General features: G+C 37.1%; 1 protein-coding gene across 4 annotated transcripts in view; it reads right to left on the bottom strand.

The window, feature by feature from the left end:
• Nucleotides 1-1,361: 1,361 nt before the first annotated feature.
• RASA2 (RAS p21 protein activator 2) overlaps nt 1,362-23,253 on the bottom strand; it is a 122,564-nt gene continuing 100,672 nt past the window's right edge. For 2 of the 4 annotated variants that reach the window (XM_012558040.2, XM_023739343.1), the window contains exons 16-24: nt 20,108-20,191; nt 19,609-19,686; nt 16,997-17,070; nt 16,402-16,511; nt 9,578-9,660; nt 8,722-8,930; nt 7,820-7,923; nt 6,880-7,069; nt 1,362-4,872 (exon numbers count right to left, since the gene is read on the bottom strand). In XM_012558040.2, coding sequence (XP_012413494.1) covers nt 4,842-4,872; nt 6,880-7,069; nt 7,820-7,923; nt 8,722-8,930; nt 9,578-9,660; nt 16,402-16,511; nt 16,997-17,070; nt 19,609-19,686; nt 20,108-20,191 — 963 coding nt within the window. In that variant the 3' untranslated portion in view covers nt 1,362-4,841. The remainder of the gene's footprint in view (nt 4,873-6,879; nt 7,070-7,819; nt 7,924-8,721; nt 8,931-9,577; nt 9,661-16,401; nt 16,512-16,996; nt 17,071-19,608; nt 19,687-20,107; nt 20,192-23,253) is intronic. The other 2 variants (XM_004385080.3, XM_023739342.1) reach the window with 2 other exon arrangements.

Consider the following 23,253-nt stretch of genomic DNA (forward strand, 5'->3'; position numbering starts at 1 on the left):
AGGAATTATTTGACCATGATCTAAAGGTAGTTTCTAATTAGGTCAAGATTTTCAACCAAGCCCCTTGCTACTCCACCATTAGCTGCAGGCATGTCATTCATTCATGAAATATTTATTGAGCATTCCTCTTCCAGGGGCAAAAGGCTGTGTGGTACAATAAAGCCTCTCCCTGTACTTGGAATCGGAGCTCTGGTGGCACAGTGGTTAAGAGCTTGGCTGCTAACCAAAAGTTCAGCAGTTCCAATGTACCAGCCGCTCCTTGGAAATCCTATGGGTCACTGTGAGTCAGGATTTACAATCTAGTGAGGAAGATATGGTAAATGACTATCAGACTAGATAAAATATGTGCTGGGACTTCCTAAGTGATTTAAATGGGCCAGCCTCCAGGCATCATTAACATGGACATAGCTAGAACACATACAAACCTGCTCCTCCTGTAACGTTCCCATCTCAGTAAACGACCTCTCCATTCTTCCAGTTGCGTAGGTTACTAGATCTTCCTAGACTCCTTGCTTTCTCCTTCACTCCATCTGTGACGGTTAAAATTGTGTGTCAACTTGGCTGGGCCATGATTCTCGTGGTTTGGCAGTCATACGATGTGATCACTTCCATGCTGAGATTTGATACATGATCACCTTCATGATGGGATCTGCTGTGAACAGCCAGTCAGTTGAAAGGGCATTTCCTTAGGCATGTGGCCTGCATCGAATATAAGTGGACATTCTGGCAGGACTCGTGGGCTTTTGCTCACTCTGGATCCTGCAGCTGGCTCCTGTTCATTGGACCTCTGGTTCTTGGGACTTGAGCTAGCAGCTTTCCTGCAGTCTTGCCTACCAACCTTGGGATTTGTTAATCTTCACAGCCTGTGAGCAACAGCCCTGCTCTCTGACCTGCCGATCTTGGGTTCACCAGCCCCTGCGGCTATGTTAATCAGGAGAAGCCTCCAGCCTGACCCATGGACCTGGGACATTGCAGTGTCTACAACTGCATGAGCCACTTCTTGATATAAATCTCCCTATGTATTTATATGCTTTAGTGGTTTTGCTTCTCTAGAGTACCCAGCCTAAGACCCATCTGTCAACAAATTCTGTTGGTTCTGCCACTACACATAACCAGAATCTGACCACTTCTTACCACTCTCTGTGCTAACACCCACGACGCAGCCACCACCATCTCTCACCTGATTAGCACACTAGCCTCTCGCCTAGTCTCCCCACTTCCGTCTATGCCCACCCTGAGACTGTTCTCAACACGGCAGTCAGAGCAATCTAAAAAAGTTAAACTGATCATGAGACTTTGCTGCTCAAAACCCTCCGGTGGCTTCCATGTTGGACTAAAGCTTGAGTAACTAGAGGCTCTGCTGATGCTGTTTTTTTTTTTTTTTTTTTTGAGAAGAGTAGAAAATGGAATTCTTCGTAAAGTCAAACACAGGCTGAAACCCTCAGCTCTAAATTGTGTACCCAGATAGGAGAACATGGGACGTGTGTGGCTCTCTGGAATGACAAGGCAGTCTGCACTGTGCTACACACCATAGGTCCTCAATACAATCTGCTGAATGGATGACTGAACACAGAAGGGCCATGGTCCATCAAAAATTGGCATAGTTAAGGGCAAGAGAAGCACACTTAGCCCTTTCCATATTGCTTCAATTCTTCTTTGTTACTGGTGACTTCTCACTACCAGTATACCCTTACTAGTAGCCAAGGTATGATAATTTTAACCAACTTTTTGAAGAAATTCCTAAATCAGTTAAGAAAGCAGGATCCCACAAAGAATAGACAGGGTTGTTGTAATTTATTTCAGTTATTTCCAAGTGACAGTTACAAAAGTTTTTAATTTTTATAACACTCTTGATAAGAAAATAAAATTTAAATAAAAATACATTCTCGACAATACAACAGTTACACAAATTCACTACATTAAGTTTTGATAACTTACATATTCAAACTAGACACTGTAAAAACCAATATTTACTAGCAACATATTCATTTCTAAGTTAATCAAAATGGAAGCAGATAATATCAATCTAGTCTGGCAATTTAACTCCAGAATGAGTCCTGTATTTTTCACATACTGTAAGGACGCCTAAAAGGTTCTGTAGCATTCTGTCTTTATAGGATGTACCGTTAGAGCAAATTAAAGGTGCTTTCACTTAAAAAAAAAAAATCTGTTTTTTAAAATCTGGCATGAATGAGCTTTTCCGATAAATGAGATTAGGCTTCAGAAACAGAAACAAAAGTCACATCATTCGTCACCTTCTTTTGTGTGAAAAAGCAAGCCTAGTTTTGACACTTAACCATTATCCATGATATTAAAAACACATTTTCTTTGGCAAATGAAATAGTTCAATTTGATAAATTATATTCCCGGGATTATAAATCTTTGCTACTGCCCATTATCATATTAAAAAACAAAACAAAGCTAAACAAAAAACAAAACAAACAATAACAACAAAACCAGCAACAGATGACCACACTTTCAACAGATGGAAATGGCTAAACTAAGACCCAGAACTAGCACTTATGGCAAGAGTTTCCTCATATTATCTTCTTTTCCCCTTCCTGGGGTTTCAGGTTTTTAGGGTGAAGTGAGCTGCCATAAGAAAAAAGCAGATAAAAGAGGATCAGGTAATAAAAAAGTACTCATGAATAATGGCAGAGGAATGAGGCCCCTGGAAACAAGTACCTTGGGTATCTTAGGGTCCTCCTGACACAGTCTCTCATTTCAGAAGACTTTCAAAGAAAAATAATTTAATTTCACATTACTCCCTGTTAGGCTGTGCTGAACTGGTTAATTCCAGTTAAACTGGCTAAAAGTGTCATGTGAAGAAAGTAACTAAATGACTGAACTCTTCCCTTCAAATCCAGAGTTATGTATATACACAGCCTTGGTCCCTTTGAAACTGTCATCTTAAACAATCCTAATGGGGATTATATATGAGAAATATTAGAAGAATATTTAAAAAGTAGCAGAATAAAAGCTACTAAAAACTGAGTGGTACCTGGCAATACTCTTCATGTCCTTTTCAGATAGAACACTTTAGAGATTCTTAAAAAGGAAATTTTAATCTGAATGAAATTCAAGATGGAGAAATTTATTAAATGGCTAAATTCTTTCACTATTTAAATTAATTTGCAAATCAGTGCAGTTCATGCAATCTGGACTCTTTCAAACTTATCTTTAAAATTGGCCAAGAGTGATAACCAACCATAATGCAGACTAGTACTGATTCTTAACCAATTGATTTTTACAAGTCATTTAGAGAACTTCATTGCTCAGTTATAATCATTTATGGAACAATTTTGATTGTATGTCAAATGGTCTTTAAAAATAATTACCAAATGACAATATAATTTAAGAATAATCATCCACCAATAACATACTGCCAAAGTATATTTGAAATATAGCTTATGCTCAAGGAAACAAAAAAAGCACTACTAGCTAGATGTACATGAATAAGTCACAGTTTTAAACAGAAACATGTGTAAATACTCCAGAATCAAAGTACCACATTTAGAAAATGTTGTTTTGAATTAAAAAAGGACAAAAGCAAAGTACCATGGTTTTTAATACTGATGAAACAAAGCGTATCTGTCTTTAACTTCAAGATGGCACCTTGCTTCGACTGCTTATTTACAGTTACGGGTTTTTAGGACAAAAGTAAATTATTAGGGAAAAATAGGATTCAAATAGCTGCTTACCCAAATTCCATTTGGCTAGCAGCCAACAAGGAAACAGCAATGAAGAAGTATAAACATTTTCCGGAAAGCATTATTTTTATACTTAAACACTGATCATTCAACTGATCATAAAGATTAGATACCACGGAGTATCTAAAGTATAACCTGGGGCAGTCCAGATTATTAAAGTGCGCTGAGTGACTGTTCTTGAGATAGGTCACAACCTAACACTATGAGGAGGGCATCGTGATAATGGCCCTCATGAGAACACAAAATGGCCGGTGGAGTCAGGTGATTCTCCCACCACTGTCTTTCACTGTTCACTTTCTTTGCTTTTTCAGAAGAGATGTCCTTAGAAGTCATGTTAACCTGAACTCTCAAATCAAGAAAATGAGTACCTGATCTTCAAAACAATGAAAAAGAATTTAGTGATCTCATTTTATTTCATCTGCCATCGTGCATCCCAAATGTAAACAAGATGTACACGACAGCACAGATTCCCTGATTCCTCCTATCTGAGTCCTGTTTACATCTGTAAATAGGCAAACGGATCTACCAACTTTCAAGGATGCTCAGGCAGTTTTCTAAAGTTTCTGTCACTGTCCCTAATATAACCTGTAATGATTAATGGACCAAAGGAAAAAAATATATACATATATATGTATTCTTTTCTTTCTCAAAGTGGGGAGGGTCTAGGTGAACTAAATGGGAAGCTCTGAACTACCCTGGATTGGGGTTTTCTAATAAAACTCAAAGCTGGCAGTAGAGAGCAGGCACTAATGGTAGTGAAAACAAGTCCACAGAACATGGAGTGTTACAAGAAGAGATGGTTTCTTGCTATGGAGGAGTTCTCCCTTTGTTACAAAGCTTCTTTAAAATCTTCTTTAGGGATTTTCTTTCTATTAAAAAGAAGCTGCAGAAACATGGCTTTGGACACATAAGATATGAAGGGAATCTTGAGTTTCAAATTCTCTAGTAAAACATTAATACCAGGATTCCCAAACAGTTAATTTCAATTATTAAATATTAAATACAATGTGAACACAGGTGACATTAGGGCCAATGTTCCTTCTTAAATACTATGGACAAAATATATGATGAATTAAAAAATTCCAACAAAAATAGTATTTTCCAGTTCTTCTGAATCAATTGGTGAAACTCTTACGATGCTTTCCCAACAATTGGATTTTCCCTAGAAAACAATAAAAGAAAATCATTTTTCAAAAGTTGAAAAATATAAGATTTTTAAAAAGTGACAAATATAAAATCTATACTTTTCCTTGATAATCTCATGCTGAGTCTTGCTTCACTAATTTAACAAGTATTTACTGACCACCTATTTAATGACTGGCACTGTTCTAAAAGCTAGGGATACAACAGTGAGCAAAACAGACAAAATCCCTGCCCTCATGGAACTTACATTCTGGTAGAGGGAAAATAAAATAAACATGTATTTAGTACATCAGAGGTCAGTACTTTTTTAAATAGAGAAAAATAAAGCCTTGTGTATGTGTGTGTGTACAGGGGGAAAAGACTCATTGCCGTTGAGTTGATTCCGACTCATAGCAACCCTATGAGACAGAGTAGAACTGCCCCACAGGCTTTCCAAGGAGCAGCTGGTGGGTTCAAGCTGCTGACCTTTTGGTTAGCAGCCAAGCTCTTAACTACTGCGCCACCAGGCCTCCAGGTACAGGGGGAAGGGGGTACTATTTAAGAAGGGTGGTCAAGCACTGGCTCGGACCTCATATGGAAACTTTCTGGGGCTCCAAGAAAACTGGATTACTACTGTTGAAAGAAATAATTGAGTGAGTACAGAGAAGACAGGCTAGGATACTTACAATAACCTTTCTAACGTACTGAGCCCTTTTATCTAGGGAGGACATAAATATTTATGTTTATGTATAATTGATTTTTGTTGATCATATACCAATGATATCATTATTAATTCACAGTTTTCAAATAACATTTAAAGCGGCTGCAGCAGGATTCAGAGCCCCTTCACTCGTCAGCTGTGTGACCTCTGGCAAGGCACTTAACCCTCCTGAGCCTCAATTTCTCTAGCTGTAAAATGGGGATAAAAACATGTTGGGCTGTTGTGAGGGATTAATGAGAAAACGCACACTGTGGCAAACACTGTTATTTGCCAGTCCACGAACCATTACCTCTCTATCAACTTCTTTGCAAAGAGAACCCTGATTTTGTTCTAGTGTTGGGCAGAAGAAATAGCCTTGTTCTGCCTCTGGACACTGTCCTAGAAAATGAGAGGCTCTGAAGGACTGCAGCCCACCTATGACCATGAGCGTCAACCTACGGAGACAGAGGTCATCTTGTTGAGGATGGCTGAATGAAAGGACGATCCTCAATGACAGTGTTGAGCTGCTGAATATATCAACCCTAGAAGTTAGGACGTATTTTGTGAGATTAAAATAGCTCCTATTGTTTAAGCCACTTCTATTGAGATTTTCCGTGACTTGCTGCTGAAAGCAATCTAAGTGATACGGATGTGGAAAAAAAAACCAAACCCACTGCTGTCAATTCTGAGTCACAGCGACCCTGTAGGACAGAGTAGAGCTGCCCCATAGGGTACCCAAGGAGTGGCTGGTGGATTCGAACTGCCGACCTTTTGGTTAACAGCCGGAGCTCTTAACCACTACACCACCAGGGCTATGCATACTGCCCAGTGATACAGTAAGCTCCTAGTAAATGTTAGTTGTTCTGTTGCTATCCATCTACCTCTGAGAAGGATCCAAAAAATGAACTATAAAATACTTCCTGCACTTCCACAGCTGATTTTTTTAGTCCTTACTATGGTAGGAGTCAGGATTGACTCCATGGTGCCTAACAACAACAGTAACTACAATGCAACAATGTATAAGTCGCTGTAATAAGAAAGGATGAGGACTAGTAAAAACAAAAAGCTACGTAAGGATTCAAGGAATGAACTAAAACTGAATATAACTTTAAAAGCGGTAATGAAGTATAGCAGCAACACAATGAAATGATACCAGATCTGAAGAAGACAGGGGTCACTTTGAGTGTGAGTGGCCAGGGAAGCTCCAGCATGAGAGCACGGCTCTGAGCTAGGTCTTCCATGGTGAAGGTAAGCAAGAGGCATGCATTCCAGGCGTGAGCACACAACCGCAGAGGCCACCCTAAACTATGCTTAAAAATATGCTTATGGTGTCTTAGAAATACTTACTTGCTTCCATATTTTGCACTACTTGATCTTTTCTTCCTATACTTTTCATGAGGTTCACTCAGCTTCTCTATGATGCTTTTTATTTGCTGAATTGTCTTAAAGGTTGTTACAGAATCCTCGATGACAAAGTTAGAGTAATCATCAGGCTCTTTCTGAGGTCCCTGATAGACTGCTATAGTTCCACAAGCCTCTATAAATAGCAACAAAATCTCCAATCAGACAACTAAATTCCACAAATGTAATTCATAGTATAAATAACAATCTTCCAAGTGTCCTAAGATGGGAAGATTTCCCTTGACAACACACAGATAACCAAAACACAGACTTTATTAATTAGGATTATCACATTTATAAAAGCAGTATTTTTTTCAGAGTATCTTTTTATTAAAAATGCCCCCTGTAGGACAGGAAAGCTGGTGATAGGGAACCCAAGGTTGAGTAAGGACAGTGTTGACATGTAGTGGGGTTGTTAACCACTGTTACAGGGCAACATGTGTACTAACCGTTTAATGAGAAACTATTTTGTTTTGTAAACCTCAGTCTAAAGTGGGAACAGCAGCACAACTAGAAGAACGTAATCGATGTCACTGAACTGTGCATGTAGAAATTTCTGAAATTGTGTATCTTTGGCTACGTATATTTTCACCAAAAAAAAAAAAAGGTTGAGAAGGGAGAGGGTTGACATGTCATGGGGTTGTTAACCAATGTCATAAAACAATATGTGTAATGACTGTTTAATGAGAAAATATTTGTTCTGTAAACCTTCGCCTAAAAAAAAAAAAGAAAAAAAAAGCCCCCCTGTAGGGGTTTGCCAATTTTCATATAAGTAATATTTTAGTAAATCCATGATAACTTTCAACTTGATAATGGCAAATCAATACTTCAGGTATTACTAATGGAGGACCATGGTTATATAAAAATAGAATAATTGTATATTTACCTTCCATTTTCTGCAGCTTAAGCATACTGAGGGTAAAAAGGGAATAAATTCTTTCTGTTTCTCTGTCTTCATCAATATCTATTCGGATGTCTGCAGGGACACCTCTACAGTAAAAATGAAATTAAAGACATTGGAGAATTTTTACTTTGTAACATGTCGAAGACTTCTGATGGACTGATACTAAATACAGAATCACAGAATTCTGCAGAAGGTTCTCCAGAAATCTAGCTTCATTTGAGAGTTAAATGAAATGGGGCTAAGAGAGGTTTGGTCATTATGTAACTGTAATTACAGGGAGTAGCATTTTAAAGTAAAACTATTTTCATAACCTAGCTTCAAATCAAAAGGAATACATTATTACTTAAGTCTACTGGGCTACAATGACTGTTCATACAATTAGAAAAAGAATGCTAAGCCTTTCTCCCCTGATATCTTGCTCAGGTTTGTATATTTTTAAACATTGTCTTTGTTTTTTTTTTTTTTAAAATAACAGCTTTATTTTACATACTATAAAATTCACCCTTTAAAAGTGTGTAACTCAGTGGTTTTTAGTATATACACACAGACTTGTTCAACTACTATTAATTTCAAACATTTTCATCACTCCAAAAAGAAAACACATGCCCACTAGCAGTCACTCCCATTCCTCCTCTCCCTAGTCCCTGACAACCACTAAGCTATCTGTTTCTATGAATTCACCTCTTTTGGACGTTTCACATAAATGTAATCATATACTATGCGGCCCCTGTGTCTGGCTTCCTTCACTTAACATAATGTTTGCAAGGTTCATTTGTGCAATAGCATGCCTCAGTACTTCATTCCCTTTTATGGCCGAGTAATACTCCATTGTATGCATATACCACATTTTGAGAACATTGCCTTTTCATCAGAAAGACACTTACGCAGTAGATGGCTTACAGCCGAGAGTGTTTTCACTGGCCTCCTGACAGCAGAGCCAGTTTCCATTCAGGTACACGGAGGGATGATAAAAACTGAGCCTGTTCTGGTTGCATCGGCTCACCCTGCGGAGTACATCTATCCACTCGTTAGCTTCTACACAATTATTTGCCTGGACATAGAGGGGTTTCTCCGTATGTATTACTTGGAACATCTTCACAGACAATTAAGATAAAAAGTTAGTGACAGTCTAAAAGCCAACACAGTATAAAACAGGAAGAAAGTACATAACAAAAACCTACTTGGCTTGGCTAAATAACTGCTGCTGAAGTGTCTTATCAACTGTTATTTTTCAAGCAAGTCAGTCCTCAGGACAATACTGAGTCACATTTTACTTAACAGTACAAGAGAGTATAATTTTAAAAAGTGACACATGTCCAAAGGAATGAACTATCAGATAAACAGGAATAGAGAAGGGATTTTGAGTGTAAGAAAAAGTATGAGTAATGGAAAAATAAGCACTAAACAGTGGAAAAATATTCAGGAACCGGAAATCATCTTGCTTGGCTTGAGTGTATACTAAGTGGTAGCAGAAGATAAGGCTGGCCAGATAGGTTGGGGACATATTACTTAGAGACTTGACTGTCTGATTGAGAAGTTTGATAATAGGGAGTTACTAAGAAAAGCACCTTTAATAACTAGGCTAGGCAGACTGTATAAGGTATCAACTGACAAGAGTTTTAGCCAGCAATTTATAACCTGTTACCAATTAACAGTAAATATTAAAATTTTAAAAATTTTACACTGCTAATAATATGCAGTTTTTTAGAAAAACTTTAAATACTTATTTGTGTAACTTACATTTTTCTTGTTGAAAGAGCTCTCTTCTAGTTTTTCCACAGCAAGAATGTTTTTTACTGGAATTGTGTAAATTGCATCTTTGCCTAAATAATTAAAAGTAGGACAAAATTAAAATAATTCCCATCAGAATTATAAAGGTGATAGGTTAATCCTGTAAGGTTTAAGTGCACTCTCTTGATGGCAGGAATTTAAATAACCTACAGTAGATTTCCAGATGGCATGTGTACAAATACTGTTTCACAGTAGAAATAAATTGTTTTCTATAAAGTGACTTCCTCTTTGCTTTCAAGATAAAACACTTCCAAGCAAAAGTGTGGGAATAAATTTGATACTTCCATAGAAAATTGTGTAACGTTAATTACATGGGGACTGAAAAAATAACATATTTAATAGTAGAGGCCTACTCAAAACTTGCTGAGGCATGGGACTTTCTTTCATGAAGTTATTACATGAGCAGCAAACCTGACTACACCTAGGTGGATTTTTCTGATTTTCCAACTTAATGTTTAATTAAGGGATTGGCCCTTAAAACAATGTTTTAAACTGAAAAACTGTTTATCACTATCATGTATCAGCTGGTCAGCTGACTAGAGTTACAAAATTTACTCTAAGAGATGCAGGAACAAAAGTGAAAATCTTATTCACCAGAATAAAGCCTTGACCTAATTTAAGAGGTTGGAATCTATGTAAGGCAATTTGAGTTTGCTCTACATGAGCTCTGTAATAATGTAGCATACGAATATGATGTATTTCAACTTAAGATTTACCTGAGAATAGACTGTATCCCACACAGTTACAGAAAGTATAGGCAAATATATGTCTGGCCTCTTCTGGTCATTTTGTAATGTTGTTCTTAGAAAAATCAAAGGCCCCCCCACTCCCCCAAAGTTCTGCTTTAATAACACGTGGATTGACGTACTGGGGGTTAGGACATTTACATTTTATATTAGTACATGGATTAATGTATAGCTTTTTTTGGCGGGGCGGGGGAGGGGGAGGCTCCAAAGGCAACCTATTTGGTTAATAAAAATTTTGTCTTGAACAGAGAGGTTAACATAGAATATTTGCTAAGCCTGGTTCCTGGTATGAAATCGAAAATTCGTGAGATTCAAGTCAGACATGATATCAAATGTTGTTGTTTTAAAAAGATAAAGTCACATAATTCAACCAGCATATACCGAATGTCTACTATCTACCAAGTGCTGTTCTAACCATTTGGGATACAGCAGTAAATAGAACATATAAGGCTCCTAATTCGGGTCTGGAAATTCCAACAAAAGATAAATATCAAGTAGAGACGAATGCTGCAATGAAAATACACTGGAGAGAGGAGATAGAAAGTAACCGGGAAGCTGACTTCAAGCTGGGTGGTTAGGGAAACTCTCCTGAGACAGCAACATTTAAATTCAACAAATATGAATCACAAATGCATGGGAAAACAAGAAAAGACCATCAGAAGTCTAGAAAATTTCAGGAATTCTGGGAAGCAGACAAGATCAAATGACTAGGGGTAGGAGTGAACTAAAGGAAGCCGAAGCCTGGGCCACATGTAGGAGAAGACTTCTACAAAAGTAGGAGTGGTCAGAAGAGAGCTTCAAGCCATGGTCAGTGGACATAAACAGCTGGAGACACACACCAGGGGGGCTAACCAATGAGCTGCATCTGGAACAGCTGGGCCACTCAGCCCCTCCCCATTCCCTGGCTTGTGCTAAGCAGCAGGCAACAGAGGCTGAAGCAGTCAAGATATGTGCTGGGCTGCAGAGCAGTGCACGTCACGGGAGCTGCTGAACCTCAGGAGGGAAGGAGAGCACCCACACCCAGAAGACAAGCACCAGCAGCCCTGTCCCTCTGCAGGTTGTCCTGTCCTTCCCTCATAGTCGTCTGAGGCAAGTTACTGAACACTCAACGAGCAGGTGAATGGGGATACTAGAACAAAGGTGAGCAAATTATGAAAAAAAAAAAAAATCACCGAACAGATGAGGAAAACCAGCACTCTGAAAAAGAGACACAAATGCTACAAGGAGAACAACCTCTGAGGAATCGGGTGTAACAAACTGACGGAAGCAGAAGAGACTTATTTCTTTGGGTTCTGATCTACATGGGGGTAGCACAAAGATTCAAGTTCGAGAATTTTTAAATTTTCCAATGAGTTTCTATGCTTAGATTTGTTGAATACACAAAACATGCAAATACACTCAAATTGCTACAGTTATTCATTTCTGGACAAATTATAGTATGGCATAGGCAGAGAGGGCACAAAGATATTACAATGCTCCCAGGCACATATACCTTCATGATGTCGCTGGAGTTAATTTCACAGTTAATCATGTTTAATGAAATGACTCAAAGTAAATTAGTAAAATGAAGACTTTAATAGAGGATTCTCCAAAAATACATTGCAAAAGAACAAAGAAACAGAAAATAAAGAAGTAGAGGACAGATCTAGAAGTATCGATATCTGAGTAATAAGAATTCTAGAAACAGGATGGAAAGACTGCTCAGGGGGAAAACCACAGATGAAAATGTGCCAAAGATAGAAATACTCAGATTGAAAGAATCCCCCAAGTGCTGAGCAGGATGGATGAAAGCAAAAACAAAAAACAAGTATCTAGACGCTAGGTAGTAAAACATCAGAACCTGAAGCCTAAAGAAAGAGTTCTAAAAGTTTTTAGAGAAAAAAAAAAACAAAAAGAGTAAGAATCAGACTGACATGAAAATTCTCTGCAGCAACAATGACAGCTAGTCAAAATGGAGTATCCTCAAAGGTATGAGGTAAAATGATACTAAAACTTTACTTTTATACCCTGTCTAGCTATCATTCAAGAGTTAAGAATAAAATAATAATTAATGTCACTGAATTGTACACGTGGAGAATGCTGAAATGGCAAATGATTTGGTACATATATATTTATCACAATTTTAAAAAAAGAGTAAAGGTAAAATAAAGACTCTTTTTTTACATGTAAGGACTCAGAAAATTTATCACAAAGCTTATCTGAAAGAATTCTCTGAGGATGTACTCTTGCAAATAAGTAATGAATCAGGAAAAACACAGGTATGTTATATAGGAAATAGTGTTGGGCAAAGAAACCAGAAAAATTGATAGGCAAGGATAGAAAATCATTAAAGCATAATATAAAAAAGGAAAGGGAACAAAACAACCTAGAATTAAAATCCCAGATGATTTTATTAGAGAGATGCTGGGAAAAGAGGAAAATGAAAGCACGTTAATGTTATTTTCTAGCTTCAACAGAGATTTTAATTAACTGTAGGCATTAGGATAAACATGTCACTTTAAATTTGTGTGTTAACAATTTAAGAGCAGAAACAAGACATCCAAATTCCCTTACTTAGGTTAAAAAAAAAAAAAAAGGACAAAGCTTATTCCTATAAAGTCAGAAAGGGAAAAAAGAAAAAGATAAACAGAAAGACCCAGTAGTAGAAAACACAAAATGAATTAGTTAACAAACCAATATTAGTACGCTTGGTGAAAATTTAGAAACCTAGAGCAGTGGTTCTTAAAAGTAACTCAGATGACAGCACAGCTAGAAAACATGGTGTTCTTTGAAGAACATCAGTCATTAAAAATATTTACTAAAAGCCTTTATGCTAATAAGTGAAAATATGATCTCTACAATTGGGGATCTAAAGGCTAGGGGAAGAAACAGACAAAAGTAATGACCAGCAAGTATGACGGATGTTATCTCTAAGGTGCTATATAAAGAATCACAGTAGTGAGGGAATAGACAAACTGGGGTGACTGGAGGCTTACGAACGGCTTGCATAAAGAGTAGATAATCTGATATGAGGCTTAAACGACAACACAGAACACAGGTGAAGAAGGAGAAGAGAGTTCTAGGTAGAGCCCATGCCAAAGCATGAATGTAAACGTGCACATGTTAAAGAACTGTAAAGAGCTAGGTGGAGAATGCAAAAGACAAGACTGGATGAGGCAAGAAGAGGCCGGAATATCAGTAACTTGCTGGATTCCAGCATACAACTAGGAAAACTTTTAGTTATGAAAGATGACATTACAATATAGCAATGTAAAATCATAATCACAAGCACACAGGTCCATAAAAAACTGTCAAAGTAATCATGATTGACAAATGACTGAGTGCTCTACAATAGTTATTTGCCACATTTTAATTCAGTTGTGTTGAAAATCAGTGCTTACTATTACTTGTTAGAACTTGGCTAATCAAGCATCAAAAATTTAGGAGTTTGAGAAAAATTCGATTTCCTTTCCCCGTAAATTGGGAAAAGACTGCATTATCTGAATCTATGTGGCAGGAACACTTGACTCAGAGTACTAGTGTCCAGCAGAAGAATAGTGTAAAAGTCTCAGAGATAGAAGAAAATTTGAGAAGCACTCTGTTACAGACACCAAAATGACACAGTAATGTGTATGGCAAGAGACTATTTAACTAGCAGTATGGGTGCCCAGAATACAGCAAGGAAACAGGAACTAAGGAAAACACTCACTGAACGACCAAAGAGACAACGCAAAGCCTATGTATTCTAGTCACAGGGGGATGTCCTGAAGTCTTCACTCAAAGCCTGTTAAATCTTACGCATAATTTTAACAAACACAGTGCCTGCATCCTCACTCACAGTACATTAACAGTAAAAAATGGAGATGGGTGTAGGGGATGGGCGTGAGATGTCACATTATGGTTTACTGACAGCACAAGAAATTTAAGGTGACAGCCTGACCATAAAGGGGAAAGAGAAAAACTTGTAAAACTTAAAGGGGATAGAGAAAAACTGTATACAGCAAACACAGAAACACAAAAAGCACAGCAGTCCAAGGCATTTAGCTGGAGAGGAAACAGCTGCACATACCCGTAAGCAACCCTGAAGACATCATTAAATCAGAGTACCACATAATAATTAATATCATTAATGAGAGCCCCAAGTCATCTAGAAAATGTTAACTTACGTTCAATGAACTCTTTTTTAGAAGGCAGGAAAGCATGTAATACATTTTAGAAAAATCCATCAAAATGGTTAAAACAAAAAGTATGTATTCTTAAAACTGTATGCTCTAGCAAATAATCATGAAACTCATCTAACAGAACTCATTCTTTCAATGCCATTACAACATGTTAAATTTCTGAAGGCCTGAAAATAATGTGTCTATTTTATACCTAAACCAAACCAGTGGTTGTCGAATCATTTCTGACTAATGGCAATCCCATGCGTGTCAGAGTAGAACTGTACTCCATAGGGTTTTTAATGCGATTTTTTTTGGAGTAGACAGCCAGGCCTTTCTTCCAAGACACCTCTGCATGGACTTGAAATGCCAGTCTTAGGATTAGCAGCTGAGCACATTAACCATTTGCACCTAGAGTAGTGTAATCATTCTACAGAATTTTATTCCCTTAGGATCACTGTAAAGAACAGAGGTCTTTATCTTGAGAACTATAGATGAACTTAGGGTCTATAAACTCCATAAAATTAAAGTCAAAATTCTGTGTCTCTGTTTGTACATTTTTCTGAGGGAAAAGGTCCATAGCTATTGCTCGATTCTTAAAGGAGACTATGAACCAAAAAAGATTTTAGAATATTGGGTTAGACTCACAATAAAAAGACCAGATTTACTGGCCTAAAGGAGACTGGAGAAACCCAGAGAGTACGGCCCCCAGACACCCTTTTAGCTCAGTGGTGAAGTTACCTCCGAGGTTCACTGTTCAGCCTGGGAGTGGACAGCCCCATAAAACCAAATGAGACTAATGAGGTACAGGAGTCCAGTGACAAGGGCCAGAAGGCAGAAGGGGACGAGGAAGCTGGTGATAGGGAACCCAAGGCTGAGTAAGGATATTGTTGATGTGTTGTGAGATTGTTAACCATTGTCATAGGGCAACATTTGTAGTAACTGTTAAATGAGAAACTATTTGTTCTGTCAGCCTTCACCTGAAGTACAATAAAATATTAAAAAATAAAAAAATATTGGGTTAGATTGGAAAATGCTTTTAATGAGAAAAAATGACTCCTCTATTCATGGAAAATGACTAACTTATCTTAAATTTGGCTTAAATGTACTGTTAATGTAAGCATAATTACCATATTATGATAGCTACTTTTAAAATGCCGTTAGACACAGGTGAAAGCACTTACATACTTATCAACATAAGTTATAACTTCTAAAAATATGCATTTGGGAAGGGCAAGTAAAAGAGCTGTTGATTTTTAGTCATTTGAACATTTATCTGTCATAACAAATCATCTGAGTGCTTAAAAACAATGCATTTTGTTTCTTTTGTCATACTAATATATTTGGCTATATGTAGTCATTATGGCTAAGCCATTCTAAAGAAAAATTATAAAAAAGTTAGTTTGTATAGCTTGGCCAATAGACTAGGGAAATCTGGTAACTGCACAGAGATCACAGTCTATGGTATGACTGGGAATTTTGGGCTGATATTTTCCAGCAAATCACTGAAATATTCTCATTTATTAGGTATTGATTCTTACTAAATTGGCTCTGAGAGTTAAAGAAACTTCTAAGTTCTAAGGGGTCTAACTGTTGCTCCTTACATATTGATTATAATAGCAGGGATTTGACAGGGGTTTTTTAGAAAACAGAGAATGCTGTAGGAATGCCAGTATTGGCAACACAAAAAATTTAATATGTGAGAAAAATGTAATTTACATGGTGTCACTTGTCAAAAATTTATTACATTCTTAGTGTGTGTGCACCACTTTGAGAAACTATAAACTATAATATTAGTGAAAAGATTCACTAGGGTCACATTAAGAAGCAAAAAAGAGATCGTCACCTAAAACCAGGAAAAGGCCCCTCAATAAAGCATAAACACAACTACCTGGCTGTCTGTGGTAGGTGAGCTCTCTGCTTGTTAAGCAGAACCACCGTTTCTTGAAATTCTTTTTTCCAATCCGAGTTCTTCCCTGAGCTCTTTTATACATCTCACTGCCAAAACAACAGATGCAAACATTTAGCTACAAAGACTAAACATTCAAACCAAGAATTATATCTTTGCCACCGACAACTCTTGCATTTATTTTGGCCAGACTAACAAACTTTTTAATTAATTTAGTATATATGCTATAAAAAACAAACGGCCAAATGAGTGATTTTCCCTCTTCCAATAAAAACACTCTAAGACGGAATAGTGCTGTTACTTTTTCAATGTACTTTAATAACCCATAATTTCAACGCATTTTCAAAACAGCTCTGCAACTCTGTGACGAGGGAGTCATGCCCAACTGACATGAAGTTTATCTTACAGATAGCACTTAGAGCACAGCAAGGGTGATGCAACCTGACTGACGTTACTTAGGCAGTATGCGCAGAGAACAAAACCCCAGATTTCCTCATTCCTAGACCCATGTTCTTTGTACTTATTTAATGTCTCTACTGAAGCATGACTTTAACGTCTAAATTCATTAAATTACCCTTCTTTCAGGTGCACAGGCTCACTCGTACCACTGGACTCTTTAGTTTCAGTAGAGGAAATTTCATCCAGGAACTAAATGGGGAAATGGGCAAAAATTATACTGTGCCGTAAGTTACATCATAAAAAATTCAGTTTATCTTAAATGTCAGATTATATTATGAAGTTCTTCATTATTAAGGAACACATATAACAACAATTTATAAAATAAAATATATATTTAATTGCAGAGGAAGTCCCTAATTTACAAATGTCAGCTATGCTAAAAAGTTTATTCTCAAGTTGCTTAAGTTCCTGCATATATTTCTCTGTAGAAATAATTCAAGTCCACAATATCTTAACTGCTACTCTGAAATCCAGTAAGGCTCTGAATACAAAGGGTTTTTTTGTTTTATTGCATTTTTGGTTTGCAGTAAACTCATCTGGGGGTACAATTTAACCTGAACTGGTGTAAAGCTACTTATAGTCTGTATTTATCCTACTTAATGTGAATATTCATAAATTGTGCTACATAAACATTAACGTGTTTGATTATGGGGTGCTAACCCAGACCCCACCGGAAGTGTTATATAGTATATGGTAAACACTGACTACCTTTCTAAACTCTGAAAAACTAAATTCTGAAACACTTGTGATCCCAAAGATTTTTAGATATAGGTTGTAAAAAGAAAAATCAAAACCAAAACAAAGAAGAATATGTGGCACTTATGTGGCCAGCAAAGCCTAAAGTATTTACTCTCTGACCCCCTCAACATATACTTAGTGGTTAAGAGTCCAGCTGCTAACCAAAAGGCCGGCAGTTTGAATCCACCAGCTGCTCCCTGGAAACTCTATGGGGCAGCTCTACTCTGTCCTATAGGGTCACTATGAGTCAGAATCAACTCGACAGCAATGGAGGGAGAGAATATATACTTATTCTAGCCCTGAGAAATGGTATTTCAGTTATGACTGAAGTGTAACTGGGCTCTCTGAGATAACCTGGGAATTCAGTCACTATTTATAAACTTTCTATGAAGAATACATATTATGTAGAAAAAGAAGGGAATGTGGTGGCTCAAGAATATTTGGAGTATCTATCTCTAGCAATGGCCATCCACTAATGGAGTGTAAGAGCTATCTGAATATTTCATTTCCTAGTATTTGCCTGATGTCATGGATCTATTTATTCCACAACTATTTATTAATTATTATTATTAAATATATTACTGGTTTATGATATTTATAACGAACCATGCACCCCAGTTTGCTCAGGACCGTCCTGGTCTACATACCCGTTGTCCCAGCATAATCATTAACTGTACCCGTTTTACTCTCAAAGTGTCCTGGTTTCGACACACAATTCTATGGTCACACTGTTTACGGAACAATCTAGGTTACCCTTCCTAAGCTCTGGGAACAGAATAGGAATCCGAATTATACCTTCTTCTGCAGCAGTGGTCAATGCCACCAGTGAGAGTGCTAATGTGAAACCAGAAATTGGGCTTCATGAGCGTCAGCGATTTCCAGCACTGTACATACCCAGACTTAACTAGTGAAGAATAAAGAAAACTAGTAGATCAGGGCAAAATATCCTATGTCAGTCTTGGGGCCTAGAATCAAACTGGAGACAAACAGTGACAGTCCATGAGAATGTGAGTGGGTGACTCAGGGCAGAGCAGGAATAGACTAAATTCCTGGCACTCTTCAATCCTTTTTCCACTGACATTATCAACTCTACACATTCTGATAATATCAGAAAGAAAAATCAGATGCTACCACAGCCCAGGTCATAAACATGGAAAAAACAACCCCAAAACAAAAGACAGTACATCATAGTCTTGCCAACAGAAGTCTGCCTACACTGTCCCACAAATGTTTCAACAATGTATTAAAAATAAAAGGCCAGCTTTTTCTTTGCCTATTCTTTTGAAAGATTTTCTCCTCAAAAGCCTTCAATGGTTGCTCCAAAAAATTTTTGGTTGAACTTGCACTATTCTAGATTTTAAAAAAAGCTGGCTTTAATTTTTTTAATTATTATTTTCATTTAATGAGTCCCTGTAAGAATCTTTCAAGTACTACTTTAGCCCTAGACCAGTGGTTTTAACTGGAGGCAATTTTGCCCCTCAGGAAAAATTTGGTAATGTCTGCAGACAATTTTGGTTGTCACAAGTGGGGGCATGCTACTAACATCTAATGGCTAGAGGTCAGGGATGCTGCAAAACATCCAACAGCCCCTCACAATCAAGCATTATCTGACCCCAAATGGCAATTAATGGCACCGTTGAGAAACCCTGCCCTAGACATCTGTAATTTGTGACACTAAGATACTGGCAATAGTAGCTGTGATTAAAACTCATTTGGTATTTTTACAGCTGAAAACCCGCAGCTTTGTACGGGAAGAGAAAGGAAGAAAAAGATAGCCTTTTTTAATATCTGATGGACAGTTTAAACACTGTTATTTTTTTAAGCTGGGGACTGACTTCTAGGAATAACATAAAATGTGAAGAAGTTGGAAAGAAATAATTCAATGAAAAGTATGTTTTTTGCATTCTGGGTGTTCAAGACAGAGTATTTACTTCCCCAAATGCTTTATGACAAGAAATGTTTAATATTTTCAAAGTAAAAAGATCATACCTTTTTAACGGCTCTAATATATCTTTCTTCTTGAAACATTTTGAAAAATTCACACATGAATGTCTCTTTGAAACTTGACTAAGAAAAAAACACAGGATTAATATATGTTAAGTAGAAAAATAAAAATATAATGGACTGTATTTTCAAACTGAGGACTGAGTCTTAAGAGGACTCAATAATTTATTTCTAGAGAGTTATGGTGTTTGGAGCTGAGTTCTTTAACAGCTGCCAGGTGATTACGGCATACATAAACAGATAAACAGACCACCCTTGATCTTATGAGACTCTCTTCCCCTTAGATGTGATACCAGTTTAACTGAACAGTCTTTTTTAACAGGTGACTAAGATGCCATATCTACCTAAAACACAGCTATTGCATTTGTTTATTTCTCTTTTGGTTTTGTTCTGATTTTACTTTGCAAGGGGTGAGTGAGGGAGAAGGGATCACAGGCTATTACAAAATTTAGAACTGTGGAAAAAAAAAAATGTAAAGACTTACCTTGCTTTTGGACAGACTACCCCAGCTTCCCAAAGTTTGAATGGTTTTTGAGATGAGAGTTAATGTCCTAACTGTCTGTGCATCCTAGAGAATGTAAAAAAGACACAAAATTCCTGAGAAGCTTTCAACAAATTAATTCGTATAAAAAGTAGAATAAAGTGAATAGGTTACAGTGCTCAAAAACTGTTACTCAAAAATGTTAAATTAAACCACAAATGTAGTTAAAAATCTAGCTAACATTGGGCACAGCTCACTGGACTACAAAATTAAGACTAAAAGAAGCCACATATAATCAACAATCTCTCCCAAAATAGTCACATTTAATGATATGTTACTTTAAAAGGCATAATTTAATCAACTATTACATGTATGCTGTTTTGTACAGTATGGTAGTATGGCGGGTTGGATTGCCTGACAAATTATATTCACTTTTGGAATGGCAACGGCATCTACTTTTTTCTACCTTCTAACTTAAAATGGCAGTTTCCAAATTTTCTGTGCTCAACCCTCCTCTAAGCATATTCAATAACTTATATGGCTTCTGCAATCAACTCTTCACTATGGAAACAAAGACCTAAATTCAGCTTAGGAAATGAGACGTCACCCAGTTCATGTAGGATCTTTTAAGAGGGTAACTATTTGCGCCTGTTATCCACAGTGTTTTTCAGGCCTGTCTACCTGAAAAAAGTACACGTAAATAAAATTGACTAAACAGTGTTCCCTTATAAGTCCCTGCTCCTTCCTTGTTAAAAATAATTGAGGTATAATTTACATACAATGAAATGAACAGATGTTAAATGTATAGTCTGATGAGTTTTCATCAATGCATACACCTGTGTAACCAACTCCCCTATCACGATAGAACATCTTTCTTTGGGGGATTCAAGTAAACAGTATCTTCCATGAAAAGACATGCCCAGGAAAATTTAGATGCTGAAAAGCTTCAGTTTAGTTTTTGGTTGACGTTCCTTAAAATTTTAATATCCCCATATTGAAAATAGGCAATGGATGTAAAGAGGAAGAGAAGTCCAGGATATAAGGAAATCTGGAAAAAAAGGAATATCTTGGGATATGATCATTATGAAATACTTGTGACACAGTTATGCATCTAAATTAAAGTTATTCAGAAAATATTTTAGCTCGAACAGCCAGAATTCCATTATGGATATGAGGCTCCTAAAATTCTCTGCCTCTACAAATTCTTATAAATGTGGTGGTAAACTGAATTGAAATGAGTTTCACCAAGACTTCCCTGTTCAAATTTGGTTTTAGAATTAATATTTTAGGCCATTACTTTCCTGAACTGAAAAAAGAGAACACAGCATATTTTGTACAACTTCTGCACTTCAGAAGTTTGTTTACAGCAAGATGGCCCTCACCATTATTTGACAATCATGCCATTCAGCTACTGTTGATTCCCTGGTGTACTCCACATATCAGCTGTTCTAAATTTTTCCCGTCACCATGTGTCACCATAATTTTTCATAGATTAACCTTGCCTTTCATAAGTGACCAGGGCTTTATCTGGTCATCTGGCACCTTGTAGTGCCATTTATTAAATGTTTATATGTAGTAGATACTATATAAACGTTTAGTAAGTTCAACTGAAATGTTAAATTTCTCACCTCAAAATAACCTGGTGTACATTCATATAGCCTATCCTCTCTTCCTTATATTAAGATGAACCATACAAAATTGCCATTATTTGACTTGAAAAAATTATTTATTTTGTTGTTGTTGTTGAGAATATAGCAAAACATACACCAACTCAACAGTTTCTACACGTACTATTTAGTGGCATTGATTATATTCTTCCAGTTGTGCAACCATTCTCACCTTCCTTTTCTGAGTTGTTTCTCCCCTATAAACACAAATTCACTGCCCCCTAAGATTTCTATCTAATCTTTCGAGTTGCCGTTACCAATTTGATCCCATATAGATAGTTCTTAAAACAGCATAATGCTCAAGGCAGACATTTTTTACTAGTTAAGCTAAACTATTATTTGGCTTTAAGAAGATGTCAGGGGATATTTTTGGTTTAAGGTTTAAAGATTATCTCAGGGCAATAGTTTCAAGGGTTCATTCAACCTTCATGGCTTCAGGAAGTGTGGAGTCCATGAGAAGCTGAAATTCTGTTCTGCATTTCCCCCCCTTTAATCAGGATTCTTCTACAGTATCTTTGATCAAAATGTTCAGTAATGGTCGCCAGGCACCATCCAGTTCTTTTGGTCTCATGGCAAAGGAGGCAGTTGTTCATGGAGGCAATTAGCCACACATTCCATTTCCTCCTCCTATTCCTGATTCTCCTTCTTCCTCTGTTGCTCCAGCAAACAGAGACCAATTACTGTACCCTGGATGGCCACTTGCAAGTTTTTAAGACCCCCCAGGCACTACGCAACGAGCTAGGAGGTAGAACAGAGGCGCCAAACATGTTATTAGGCCAATTAACTGGGATGTCCCATGAAACCTGACTCTAAGCCTCCAAACCAAGGAACCAAATCCCATGAGTTTTGGTTGTTCATAAGCAGCCTCAGGAGCTACTCTTTTTTTTGTCGTTCTTGTAAATATATCTACCACATAACTTCTGCCACATCAACTTTTTACAACTTATTGACAGCAAATACAATAATCAGCTGTGCATCCTTATCCTTTGACTATTTTTAACCTACAAAAAAAAAATTCATATAGTTTACCATAATATTTCAAAGGAGTTGTTCTTTTTTCTAAGGTCCCCATCACTTTTTCCTTTAAATGTTCTTTCTGGATCCCTCAAGATACTGATCTCTTTAATCTCTCCCTTTCTGCTGGTCTTGTCCTCTCTATTAAAACCTTACACAGGTCTTCACATCTTGGAAAAGACTCTTCATTTGACCCGCTCTCTCTCTGAGCTACTATTTTCCATTCATCAAACACTTACTGATCACCTACTTGCCCTAGAAACTGCCACATGCTTGGGATACACAAACTCGAAAAAGATCCAGATCTTGCTCTCAAGGTATTTACAGTCCATATGGAGAGATTATAAACAAGATGATTATAAAACAGTATGAGGAATGCCATAACAGAGAGAGCCAGGCACTATAAGAGAGGCACCTAATCCAGACTGAAGGGATAGGGAAGTATGCCTTAGCTGAGTCTTGAAAGGA

This window comes from Trichechus manatus, unplaced genomic scaffold (assembly GCF_000243295.1).
Source record: "Trichechus manatus latirostris isolate Lorelei unplaced genomic scaffold, TriManLat1.0 scaffold00132, whole genome shotgun sequence".
Classification (NCBI taxonomy): Eukaryota; Metazoa; Chordata; class Mammalia; order Sirenia; family Trichechidae; genus Trichechus; species Trichechus manatus.